This window comes from Oncorhynchus keta, chromosome 20 (assembly GCF_023373465.1).
Source record: "Oncorhynchus keta strain PuntledgeMale-10-30-2019 chromosome 20, Oket_V2, whole genome shotgun sequence".
NCBI lineage: Eukaryota > Metazoa > Chordata > Actinopteri > Salmoniformes > Salmonidae > Oncorhynchus > Oncorhynchus keta.
The window spans coordinates 3,765,059-3,778,870 of NC_068440.1; the positions used below are offsets into that span (position 1 = coordinate 3,765,059).

Sequence of the window (13,812 nt, forward strand, 5' to 3'; positions counted from 1 at the left end):
GTGTAATAGAATGTTAACAACATGTGAAGAAGGTATGTTTGGAGTTGTATTAATTGTCTTTTTTTTCTTCTCCAAATTAGATGGCCAATGCCCAACAGGAACAAATTAATAAGGAAAAGATCGTTCTTGAGCAGACTTTCTTGACAGAAAAACAATTGTTGTTGAAAAAAGAAAAGCTCATTGAAGAAGAGAAAAATAAGCTTGAGAAACAGTTTGAGGATGAGGTTAAGAAGGCCAAATATCTCAAAGATGAGCAGGATCGTCAAAGGAAGCAGATGGAACAGGAGAAGAATAAACTCCACGCTACAATGGATGCCGCTGTTAAAAAGCAGAAGGATGCTGAGGACGAGATGAGCAACAAGCAGAAAGAGTTGCAGGATCTTGAAAAGAAAAGGCTTGAACAAGAGAAATTGTTGGGTGAGGAGAATGAAAAGCTCAGAGAGAAGCTGCAGCAACTTTCTACATTAAAAACATCAGCAAAATCCCACACTAAAGAAATGGAGATGCAAACGGATGAGGTCCCTGAAGATCAGCTGATTGCAATGACAATGGTGGGAACAACAAAGAAAGTATTCGATGGGTCTGCAGTAGTTGATGGTGAGAAGAAAAACGAAGAATTACCATTTTCTTTCGATGGGATTAGGGAGAAGGTTCCTGCCAGCAGGCTCCATGACATTGGTATACTGAACAAGAAGGACTTTGATAGGCTGAAAAAAGGCAAAACCACGGTGAAAGACCTGAGCAAGACTGAGAAAGTGAAAACATGTCTCAAAGGCAAGAATAGTGTTGGCGGAGTCTTGACTGCAGCCAAGCAAAAAATGAGTGTGTATCAGGCCATGAAAGAGAATAAACTTTCTCCTGGCGCTGCCACAATGCTTCTTGAAGCTCAGGCAGCATCTGGGTTCATCATCGATCCAGTGAAAAACAGAATGCTTACTGTCGATGAAGCTGTAAAGGAGCAATTAATAGGTCCAGAACTCCATAACAAAATGCTTTCTGCAGAAAAAGCAGCTACTGGTTACAAAGATCCTTACACTGGAGACAAAATCTCACTCTTTGAGGCCATGAAAAAAGGTCTGATTGAACAAGACCAGGCCGTTAGACTTCTGGATGCTCAGATTGCAACTGGTGGAATAATTGACCCTGTCAATAGTCACCGTGTGCCTCTCCAGACAGCCTATAAGCAGGGCCAATTGGATGCTGAGATGAGCAAAACTCTATCAAACCCTACTGATGACTCAAAGTTATTCATTGACCCAAGCTCTCAGGAGAGCCTCACTTATCAGCAACTATTGGAGAAATGCACCCCAGATGCAGAGACAGGCCTACTTATGTTACCAATCACAGAGAAAGCTACACAAAGTGACAAGACCTACACAACTGAAGAAACTAAAGAGGTACTCACTAAAGCGAATATCTCTGTACCATTTGGAAGATTCCAAGGAAAGACTGTGACCATTTGGGAAATCATTAACTCAGAGTATTTCACAGAGGCACAGAGGAAGGATCTGATTCGCCAGTACAAGACCGGAAAAATTACTGTGGAAAAAATTATCAAAATTGTAATTAGCGTTGTGGAAGACAAAGAGAAGAGGAATGAAATTGTGTTTGACGGTCTGAGGATTCCTGTCACTGCAGCTGAACTTCTAGAATCTAAGATCCTCAATAAAGACCTGTTCAACAAATTGCATAATGGTAAAACAACTGTCAAAGAAATCTCTGAGATGGAGCCTGTTAAGAAAGCCTTAAGGGGTACACATAGCATTGCTGGAGTGATCATTGAGTCAACAAATGAGAAAATACCATTCTATCAAGCTGTAAAGGAACAGATGCTCTCTCCCGAGACTGCATTGACTCTTCTTGAAGCTCAAGCTGGGACTGGATTTGTAATTGACCCTGTCAAAAATCAGAAGCTCACTGTGGATGAGGCTGTTAAATCAGGTCTTGTTGGCCCAGAGATGCATGAAATACTTATGTCTGCAGAGAGAGCTGTTAATGGGTACAAAGATCCCTACACTGGAAAGAATCTATCCCTATTTGAGGCAATGTTGAAAGACCTCATTAAGAAAGACCAGGGTATCCGTCTGCTAGAGGCTCAGCTTGCAACTGGAGGTATAATTGATCCAGTTAAAAGTTATCACATCCCACATGATGTTGCCTGCAAACGTGGATATTTTAACGATGAAACAAACAAGACCTTGAGCAGCAACACTGATGAAACTAAAGTTTTCTTTGATCCTAACATGTGGGAGAATGCATCTTATGTACAACTCATGAAAAAATGTGTCACTGACAAAGAGACTGGTTTTCCATTTCTTCCGCTCTCAGAGAAAGCAATTCAAAAGTCAAAAGAGGGACATTATAAGTCAAAAGAGGAACATCAATACACTGAGGTCCAGATCAAAGATGCCCTGAACCAGGCAACTATGGATCTGCCATATGGACCTTTCAAAGGAAGGAAAGTCACTATTTGGGAGATCATAAACTCTGAATATATTACAGAGGAACAAAGAATTGAGTTGATTCGACAGTACAGAACTGGAACAGTGACGATTGAAAGAATGATTACAATCATTGTCACAATGGTTGATGAAAAGGAGGCTAAGAAACAGGAAAAGGAACAGGCCAGCTTTGAAGGGCTTAGGTCATCTGTCACTGCCAGCTCATTGTTTGAATCCAAAATAATTGATAAAGATACATATGATCAACTCCAACAGGGTAAAAAGAAACCCAAAGAAATCAGTGACATTGACTCAGTCAGAAAGTACTTGCAAGGAACAGATGGACAGATTGTAGGCATCTATATGGGTGAATCAAAGGAAAAGGTTAGCATTTATCAAGCAATGAAGAAGAACATATTGAGACAAAATACAGGTCTTTCGTTGCTCATGGCACAAGCAGCAACCGGTTTCATTATCGATCCTGTCAAAAACCAGAGGTACACTGTGGATGATGCTGTGAAAGCAGGAGTTGTTGGTCCTGAGGTTCACGAGAAACTTCTGTCAGCAGAGAAAGCAGTGACTGGCTACAGAGATCCATACACGGGCAACACGATTTCCCTCTTCCAAGCCATGAAGAAGGAGCTTGTGCTGCGAGAACATGCTATTCCCCTGTTGGAAGCTCAGGTGGCCACAGGAGGGATTATTGATCCAGTCAGCAGCCACTGTGTTCCAAATGATGTGGCCTTCCAACGTGGCTATTTCAATAAGCAAATGGCTAATAACTTCACTGACCCCTCAGGGGATATCAAAGCTTTCATTGATCCCAACAATAATGAAAGTTCCACCTACAAACAACTGCAAGAGAAATGCATAAGAGATGCAGATACCGGTCTGTGCTTCCTGCCGCTATCAAAGGCTGAAGCTCAAAGTCCCGTGGAAAAGTCATACGTATACACTGAAGAAATGGCACAGACAGACTTGACTAACACTCAAGTGGACATCCCTCATCAGAGCTATGCAGGGAAGGTAATGACCCTATGGGATGTCATGGGGTCAAACCTTCTCCCTGAGGAGGAAAAGCTAAGGCTCCTGGAGCAGTATCGCCTCGGGCAAATCACAAAGGAGAGAATGATCATCATCGTCATTGAAATCATTGAACAAAGGGAGATACTGAAAGTAGAGCAGAGCATGTCCTGTGATGTGATCAGACGAAGAGTCACTATTGAGGAGCTCTATAGTTCTCGCATTATCGACCTTCAAACATACAACATGTTGAAGCAAGAGAAGAAAACTATCCGGGAGGTAATGGAAATGCCATCTGTAAAGCAGTATTTGTTTGGCACAGGCAGTATTGCTGGAATCCTCTCAGACTCCCCCTCTAAGGTTAGTATTTACCAGGCCATGAAGAGAGGTCTCATTAAGTCTGATTTTGCTATCAGTCTCCTGGAGGCCCAAGCGGCAACAGGATTCATCATTGACCCTGTGAAAGAAGAATTGCTAACAGTTGACGAAGCTGTGCGCAAAGGGCTAGTCGGCCCTGAAATCCATGACAAACTTCTCTCTGCCGAGAGGGCAGTCACTGGCTACAAGGATCCTTACAGTGGAAAAGTAATCTCTCTCTTCCAAGCGATGAAAAAAGACCTTGTTCCTGAGGACTATGCCCTGAGGCTCCTTGAAGCCCAGGCTTCCACTGGGGGGCTTATGGATCCAGAATACTACTTTCACCTTCCCACAGATGTTGCCATGCAACGCGGATACATCAATAAGGAAACGCATGACAGGATCACTGATCCAAACAGTGATGTACAAGGTTATGTTGATCCAACCACAGAGGAGAGACAGACCTATGCCCAGCTGCTGAAGAGATGCAAAGCTGATAAAGAGAGTGGCCTGCGATTACTTTCACTGGCCGACAGAAGGCTGCTTTTCAAGGGTCTCAGAAAGCAAATCACCTTAGATGAGCTGCTTCGTTCACAGATTATTGACCAAAAGACATACAATGAGCTCACTGAAGGCCTTATCTCAGTAGAGGAGGTCAGCAGAGAAGTGAAGAAGTACCTTGAGGGTACAAGCTGCATTGCCGGAGTATATGTAGAATCCAGCAAAGACCGTCTGTCCATCTACCAAGCAATGAAAAAGAACATGATAAGACCCGGGACAGCCTTTGAACTTCTTGAGGCTCAAGCAGCAACAGGATATATAATTGACCCAATAAAGAACCTGAAGCTGAATGTTGGTGAAGCTGTTAAAATGGGAGTTGTTGGTCCAGAGTTCAAAGACAAGCTCATCTCTGCTGAGCGTGCCGTTACAGGCTACAAGGATCCGTACTCTGGCAAGATCATCTCTCTATTCCAGGCCATGAAAAAGGGTCTCATTCTGAAAGACCACGGCATTCGCCTATTGGAAGCCCAAATTGCCACTGGTGGGATCATTGACCCAGAAGAGAGTCACCGCTTGCCAGTCGAGATGGCCTACACACGTGGCCTGTTTGATGAGGAGATGAATGGCATTCTTACAGACCCATCTGATGACACTAAAGGCTTCTTTGACCCTAACACTGAGGAGAACCTCACTTACCTGCAACTGATGGAGCGATGTATGATTGACCCGGAAACTGGACTAGCACTTTTGCTGTTGAAAGAAAAGAAACGTGAGAGGAAGACATCCTCTAAATCGTCTGTGCGTAAACGCAGGGTAGTCATTGTTGACCCAGAGACAGGCAAAGAGATGTCTGTATATGAGGCATATCGCAAAGGACTTATAGATCAACAGACCTACATGGAGCTTGCAGAGCAAGAGTGTGAGTGGGAGGAGATTACTATAACCTCATCTGATGGTGTTGTGAAGTCCATGATCATTGATAGGAGGTCTGGCCGACAGTATGACATTGATGATGCAATCACAAAGGGCCTCATTGACCAGTCTGCTCTGGATCAATACCGTGCTGGAACTCTGTCCATCACAGAGTTTGCAGACATGTTGTCCGGAAACATAACTGGCACCAGATCCAGGTCATCCTCTTTCGGGTCCACATCATCTTACTCCAGTAGCCCAGCTCCCTCTATCAAACCCCCAGCAACAATATGGAATGACCCAACAGAAGAAACCGTGCCTGTGGCTGGAATACTGGATACTGACACATTGGAAAAGGTGTCTGTCACAGAAGCCATGCACAGAAATCTTGTGGACAATATCACAGGTCAAAGATTGCTGGAAGCTCAGGCTTGCGTTGGTGGCATCATTGATCCAAACACTGGAGAGAAGTTCTCAGTTTCAGATGCAATGAACATGGGACTTGTGGATAAGATCATGGTTGACCGAATCAACCTGGCACAGAAGGCCTTCAATGGATTTGAGGATCCCAGAACCAAAAAAAAAATGTCTGCTGCACAAGCATTAAAAAAAGGGTGGTTGTACTATGAGGCGGGTCAGAGATTCCTGGAAGTACAATATCTAACTGGTGGTTTGATCGAACCAGAGGTCACTGGCAGAGTTCCACTAGACGTTGCAGTCAACAAGGGCACCCTAGATGCACGTACTGCACAAAAGCTACGAGATGTCAGTGGATACTCCAAATATCTCACCTGTCCAAAGACAAAGCTTAAGATCTCATACAAGGATGCCATGGATAGAAGCATGATTGAGGAGGGTTCTGGTCTGCGTCTGTTGGAAGCCTCTTCTCAATCAAGTAAAGGCCTTTACAGTCCCTACAGTGTTAGCGGTTCTGGGTCAGCATCCGGTTCCCGGCCCGACTCAAGAACTGGCTCCAGGTCAGGCTCCAGACGAGGGAGCTTTGATGCCACAGGCTCTGGTTTCTCCACTAACTTTTCCCCCTCCTCCTTCAGCTCGACGAGCTATGGGCGCAGATATAATGCAGGATTACAAAGCGGACTTAGCATGGATGAGCTAGCACAGGCCCTGACATCATCAGCAATGGGCAGGAACTGCAGTTCTGAAGAGAGAATATTCACCACAATACAACCCAATTACTCACCAGTTGCCTAATTCTTATTAGAAAAATAGACTACCTTTATTCTGCTCTGCATGTCATTATTATGGGGCTTTTCTGCAGTATATATATTATACATCTTTTTGCTGGCTTTACATTTTGTCCATAGTTTATTCAGTTAAATCTTTTTGAAGTACATTTTTGGTTGCTCTCTTTTGTTTTGTGTAGTTTGGCAATGTTGCCATTATTTATATGCTTACATACAGAAGAGCTGTATTTTTAGCAACTACAATTATATTGATAATAACATTTTCAGTGTTAGACATATTTTTTTTATTTTTAAGCCAGCTTGTTATTAGTTCTAATTCATTATACTTCTATAGTTACATTTTCAGACATTTGAGTAAAAATTTAATTTAGATTTTTTATATATTTCTGTTAAATTCCATCAAAGAAAGAACAATATCTATTATAAAATATACCTTTTTATGGCAAAAACTAATTAGATGTAAAAGCTGTTAAACGGATGTCTGTCATTACAAATATATAGAAAGGAAAGCATCCAATCTGCAGAGTAGAATAAGGAGTCACAGGACAATTACTTATTATAACACTGGAAGAAATTCTTAAACAAAAATCAAGCTTCAAGATCTTTTCTCATCTCGGCTACAGTGCCGCTAATACTTTGCTAATGTTTGGATTCTACCTATCCCCTTCTTGTAATATACAATGGACTACCAATCAGTTAAAACTATGCAGTCTTTATACAGTCAAGCACCTTATGGAGAGAGCATTCCAAGGATGGCAATCCCAACATAATATAACCTGGACAAACTCACTTGAAGTGAAAGATGCCCCAAATCACCATGAAACAGCTCGGTCTCATCTCAAGCTGAAATAACTTCTCAGCAGAACCATTGCTTCTCTGGAGACTTTTGAAAGGTGAGTCTCTAAATCCTTTCTTTGATTTTATATTTTTTTGCTTCGACGTGAATCTTAAATAAATGCTGTATCTTCAAGTATTTTTTTCTTCATTTTGTTGAAATCTTAAGTGTTTGTCTGTATTTGACTCCCTTAGCCACATCTCCACTCCTCCTCTGTGTGCTGATGCTTTGATGTCTTCCAATATCCTGAGAACCTCAAGTCAAAAAGAAGATCACCGGCAATGTTCAAGACTGCACCGACATACATGTCCATCATTTGTTTTAGACTTTTTATTTTTCAGCCATTTATTTAAAAAAAATAAAGGATTATGTTGTTAACTGAGCAAAATAGAATGAATCACTGCTTTGACCGTCTTCAACTTTGACCCTCTGCCTGCTCACCCTCCACCTGATCTCAGTAACAGTCTTAACCACCTCCACACAAACCACAACCTCGCGTCTAACTTTGACCCTCTGCCTGCTCACCCTCCACCTGATCGCAGTAACAGTCTTTAACCACCTCCACACAAACCACAACCTCGCGTCTAACTTTGACCCTCTGCCTGCTCACCCTCCACCTGATCGCAGTAACAGTCTTTAACCACCTCCACACAAACCACAACCTCGCGTCTAACTTTGACCCTCTGCCTGCTCACCCTCCACCTGATCGCAGTAACAGTCTTTAACCACCTCCACACAAACCACAACCTCGCGTCTAACTTTGACCCTCTGCCTGCTCACCCTCCACCTGATCGCAGTAACAGTCTTTAACCACCTCCACACAAACCACAATTGCTGTATTGAAATGTTTTTGTAAAAGTGCCTGCATATTCAATCCATCAAAGGCTTGCGTCGATTACAAGGTGTGAATTGTACTGTGATTCACAACTGGAGAAAAAAACTGACACAGTTCCCATAGTTCAAAGTATATATTATCATTATTATCAGGTATTTCCCAAGTTCATGACACAATTTATGCATCATACAGTATTCATACCGCATCAAAACCCTCATATTTCTATATAATACAACTAAGAACATTTGTACAGGGCTAATATTTAAATAAATGTTTAGAGCTAAAAAATAATTATAACATTTGAAATGTACTGACAAGCTATGTACTGTACACTGTATTATACACTGAATGTACAAAACATTATGCACACCTTCCTAATATTGAGTTGCATCCCATTTTGCCCTCAGAACAGCCTCATTTCGTCGGGGCATGGACTACAAGGTGTTGAAAGCGTTCCACAGTGATGCTGGCCCATGTTGACTCTTAATGCTTCCCACAGTTGTGTCAAGTCAGCTGGATATCTTTTGGGTGGTGGACCATTCTTGATACACATGGGAAACTGTTGAGTGTGTCAAGAACTGCAACCCTGCTGGGTTTTTCACGCTCAACAGTTTCCCATGTGTATCAAGAATGGTCAAAACTGGTGCACCTGGCACCTGCTACCATACCACGTTCAAAAGCAGGTACATCTTTTGTCTTGCCCATTCACTCTCTGAATGGCACACAAAATCCATGTCTCAATTGTCTCAAGGCTAAAAAATCCTTCTTTAACCTGTCTCCTCCCCTTCATCTACACAGATTTAAGTGGATTTAACAGGTGACATCAATAAGGGATCGTAGCTTTCACCTGGTCAGTTTATCATGGAAAGAGTAATGTTCCCAATGTTTTGTACAGTCAGTGTAAATTAGAAAAATATCTTTAAGCTTAATCACTTGTTGCCTCCTAAACCAGTGTTCATATTTTCCACCACAATTGTTTGTTTTATTGTTCCTTAAAAGTGCTTTCATTTGTAAAAAAAAATCTAAATTTCCATAATATTGTCATACATATTTTATTATTGCTTTGCATGTTTGATCCCCCTTTAAATGACATTCAGCTTATCTTATGAAGGCTTCATAAAGCCTTCATAAGCACTACATAAATGTGTTACAAAGTATCTAGCACCGTATGTCATGCTTTGTAAATGGTTCATAATTGTGTCATAATCACCCATGTCAAATGTGACATAACCCTCTATGTGGAATATGATAGCAACATGTGCTTTATAAAGGGAGACATGTTGGGTCAAGGGATTGGAATACGCTCTAAAGGGAAGTCATGTTAGTCACATTACACCTAATCTCATTCCCAGACACATCCGCCCAAATATGCGGAAGGTCTGCTTGACCAACACATTAAACTTGGCCTTCATTAGTTAGGGTTAGGTTTAAAATCTTATTTTAAGAAGATCAATTGTGGAAATGGGCAGGGTTTAGCAATAATTATGACTTTTTAACTGTGTTAACTAGTGATGACAAGTACTTTATTCTGTAAGGTCACTCCTATAGAATTCTGTGGTCACTCCACTAAGGCCAGCTTTGAATGGTTGATATCACAGGCTTAAATGTGTGGTGTGTTCAATAGTCTAGGGATGACATTACACCAAGAAACACTGACCTTTATGAAAGCCCCCAACCTAAAAACATTGAAAATGGCTGTCTTCTGGCGCCAATTTACATGTTCCTCAGTACACGCACACACAAAAACAAGCCATACTGTGCGTTGTTGGGCCCATCAGGTCTTTGCAAGTCCATCAGCCCATTTAAATACCTCTTACATCCTACAATAACCTTTGGATCATGATAGTTAATAACCTATTTATTGACACTGTAGTGTCCTGTAATACTTGCATAGTCCTGTAAAGACTCTATTTTGCATGACGCTGTACTCAAGTCAGACCCCTTTGGTGATTTATAACACATACATAAATGCCTTGTATCATATGAAGCTGTACTGACTATAAAGTCAATCACCTATGGTCATTCATAACAGCCCCATAAAGGCTTAATGATGTAAACACAAATGTAATTAACACTTAAGAAATGATCCCTAAAAGCTAAAACAAATAAACATTAAAAGACAAATACATCAAGTTTCAAAAAGTCCAGCAAAGCAATTATATTGAACATTACACAGGACTGTGAATACTGTAGCCTGTCCCTGAGCTAGTGGATTGATGGTTCTTGCCTCTCTGCCTGCTGGAGGTACTGCATGTTGGTTCCAACCTTAAAAGTAACAAAGAAAGTTAGCATGTCTGTTTTTCTGTGCAGCGCCAGAAACTCTAAATGGGGAGATGGGAAACTCCATTTGATTCGTATTATTCTATTATTTAATGTACAAATGTGATGACATGACTATGAGACATGTCTGTATCTAAGGGGATTTTTATTTAGCTGAGCCTGCTAGCTAGGAACATTTTGGCTAGCTAGCAATTGCTGTGAAGTTACCGAAATGATTTGAAATAACGACTGAGGTAGCTACAGTATGGAATTTAACTCAACTCTAGTCATTTAAATTACTATGAATAAAGGTTCACTTGTTTATCACTGTCCAGTGGCACGACAATTGGGCATTTTGATTTGCGAACTCATCACATGATCAGCATCTTGTCGGTAACGCTGAAAAGAAATAGGAATTCTTCCAAATAAAAGTATGTCATGTATTGAATGTCATGTATTGAATTCATAGTATAAAAGTGTCAATAATCTGTATTCATGATAATATGAAAAATTGTTGTCTAAACACTAACAATGATTCATATATGTTCATATATAAGTGACATTTGTATTACATTTGGAATGCGAACCGGCCTTTTACTCCACCCATTCCATTGGTGGTCATAATGCTAATCACTGCACATAATCATCACATGTGCGATTGTTCCGTAACAAAAAGCCCTCTAACCAAACAACAATGCAGGGCATGAGCACTGAATTCAAGGGCAACTACACTCAAAATATATGTTTCTTAGATTTTTCACATACCTCAAAAGTCATCCCCTGATGCGGCTTAAGCTTTGTAGTGAAGACAGAAAATCAAATGTTGTAGTTTTTCAATTAAAAACGTGAAAGAAAAATGAGGGAGAACCTGAAACAATTGGGGAAATCTGAAACCTGGAAAAACAAAACTGAGAACATTTTATTTGGGAAAAGAAAACATAAGTAGGCAAAAAATCTAAATGGATTTTAAAATGCCTCACCAACGTGTTTTGCTGTGCGTGACTGCACAGAGTGTGACACCCTGCAGCACAGTATTTTGGGGAAAGTTGAGGTCTGGTCCAATATTGACTATGCACACAAGAGGGAAAGAAGTTGTACCATCCTAGAAATGTTTTAAAATAATATCAAATTTAGCAGACGCTTTTATCAAAAGTGACTCACAGTCATGCGTGAATATATTTTTATGTATGAGTGTTTTCAGGAACCCACTCTCCTGGCATTGCAATGCTCTACCAAGATGCATGACAGGGTTCTAAATGCTTTGTGAACCTTCAATTTAATATGATTTATAAAGCCTTTATTAAGCTGTGCTTATGCCATCGTTTATAAAGTACAGGTTTATGTCATATTTGACATCGTGGGTTATGTCACATGTGAGATTGGTGGTTATGTCACACAGTTATGCCACATTTATGAACCCTTTATAAAGCATGACATATGCTTGTAGATGATTTGTAACACATGTATGTAGTGTTTATGAAGCCTTTATAAGCTGCACGTCATTTAAAGCAGGACATTTAACTTGGTTGAAAATATAAATAGTTGTATCCATTTGAGAATACATTTTTGGTTGTGAAGCCTTTTAAAAATGTTTGAAGGATTTACTTTAAAGTTGGGTTTTCAAGCATGCTTACAATGGCGTTTTGAAAGGGTGACATTTTATTTTAATGTAACACCTAACAGAATGTAAATAAACTTATGAGGCATCAACACAAAAGTCCATGCAATGTCTTGAGTAATTAAATGTTTTTCCTGATGCAAATATGTTCGCATGTAGATAATTACACTCAAACAATATCACATTTCAGGGAAGACCCAGATGGAGACAGTGTTGAAGTAACAAAAGTTTAATACTAGAACAGGGTGCAGGAAAAATGACAGGTCAAGAGCAGGCAGAGGTCAGTAATCCAGATCAGAGTCCATAAAGTATAGAATGGCAGGCAGTCTCAGGGTCAGGGCAGGCTGAGGATCAATAATCCAGTGTGGCGGGGCAAGGTACAGGACAGTAGGAAGGATCAGTGCAGGCTGAGGATCAATAATCCAGTGTGGTGGGGCAAGGTACAGGACAGTAGGAAGGATCAGTGCAGGCTGAGGATCAATAATCCAGTGTGGTGGGGCAAGGTACAGGACAGCAGGAAGGATCAGGGCAGGCTGAGGATCAATAATCCAGTGTGGTGGGGCACGGTACAGGACGGCCGGAAGGCTCAGGGCAGGCTGAGGATCAATAATCCAGTGTGGTGGGGCAAGGTACAGGACAGCAGGAAGGATCAGGGCAGGCTGAGGATCAATAATCCAGTGTGGTGGGGCAAGGTACAGGACGGCCGGAAGGATCAGGGCAGGCTGAGGATCAATAATCCAGTGTGGTGGGACAAGGTACAGGACAGCAGGAAGGATCAGGGCAGGCTGAGGATCAATAATCCAGTGTGGTGGGGCAAGGTACAGGACAGCAGGAAGGATCAGGGCAGGCTGAGGATCAATAATCCAGTGTGGTGGTGCAAGGTACAGGACAGCAGGAAGGATCAGGGCAGGCTGAGGATCAATAATCCAGTGTGGTGGTGCAAGGTACAGGACGGCCGGAAGGCTCAGGATCAGACTGCCTAAATAGGTATCTCCCCTGACGTGGTGATGTTTTCAACACGGACTCCTTTTGTTGTACAGTATTCCATATAAGGAATCCAGACCTTATGAAAGTTGCACAGTTTACCCTTAATGTTGTAATAAATTAAATATAGTGATACATAACTTGACATTTCTTCCATCCATTGTTGGTGGATAACCAACCTTCCAATTAATGTCACTCTATTTCTTATCCGTTATAAATGCTAGGTTACACAGTTTCTTCTGATAACGGTCTCCAGTAATCAACATTTCCACGCAAACAAAAACAGGGAGAAGGGAGGAATCTGCATACTGAGCTGATAAAAGAACATAGTCTTTGCCAGGATTCAGCCAGCCTTCACAACACCAGAACATGTGCAAATATGTCCCTTTTTTGTGTTTTACACCTCCAGCAGAAGAATACAATTTCTGAGTGAATGATATTCAGTTTAACTGGCATATAGTATGTTCTATGGATGGTTTTAAATTGCAGTAATTTATGTCTGAGATGATATGAACATGACTGGGCATTCTAACATCTGTATCCATTCATCATCATCAATAGTGTCTCCCAGGTCTTCTTCACATTTTTGTTTTTACATGTTTTGTGTCATCGGGAAAAGCCTCTATCAACCCTGGATACATTTTGGAGAAGCAACTTTAAAGGTTGTCAGACTGCCTTCAAATAGTTTCAGTCTTTGCTTGTCTAGTGCTTGCTTCAACAGAGAGAATAAAGTGTTGTATCGGCAAAAGTTCACATCTGCGCTGTCACAGACTGGTCTTCCCTGGCTGCCTGACCCTGATGAGACCTCTGTTACCACCTGATCCTGCTCAGATGATGCATGA

At 41.3% G+C, this 13,812-nt stretch overlaps 1 protein-coding gene across 16 annotated transcripts in view; it reads left to right on the forward strand.

The window, feature by feature from the left end:
- Positions 1–12,088, forward strand: part of LOC118399164 (plectin-like) — a 185,234-nt gene extending 173,146 nt beyond the window's left edge. For all 16 annotated transcript variants that reach the window (XM_035795002.2, XM_035795004.2, XM_035795003.2 and 13 more), the window contains 2 exons: positions 81–7,332; positions 7,469–12,088. In XM_035795002.2, coding sequence (XP_035650895.1) covers positions 81–6,446 — 6,366 coding nt within the window. In that variant the 3' untranslated portion in view covers positions 6,447–7,332; positions 7,469–12,088. The remainder of the gene's footprint in view (positions 1–80; positions 7,333–7,468) is intronic.
- Positions 12,089–13,812: the final 1,724 nt, after the last annotated feature.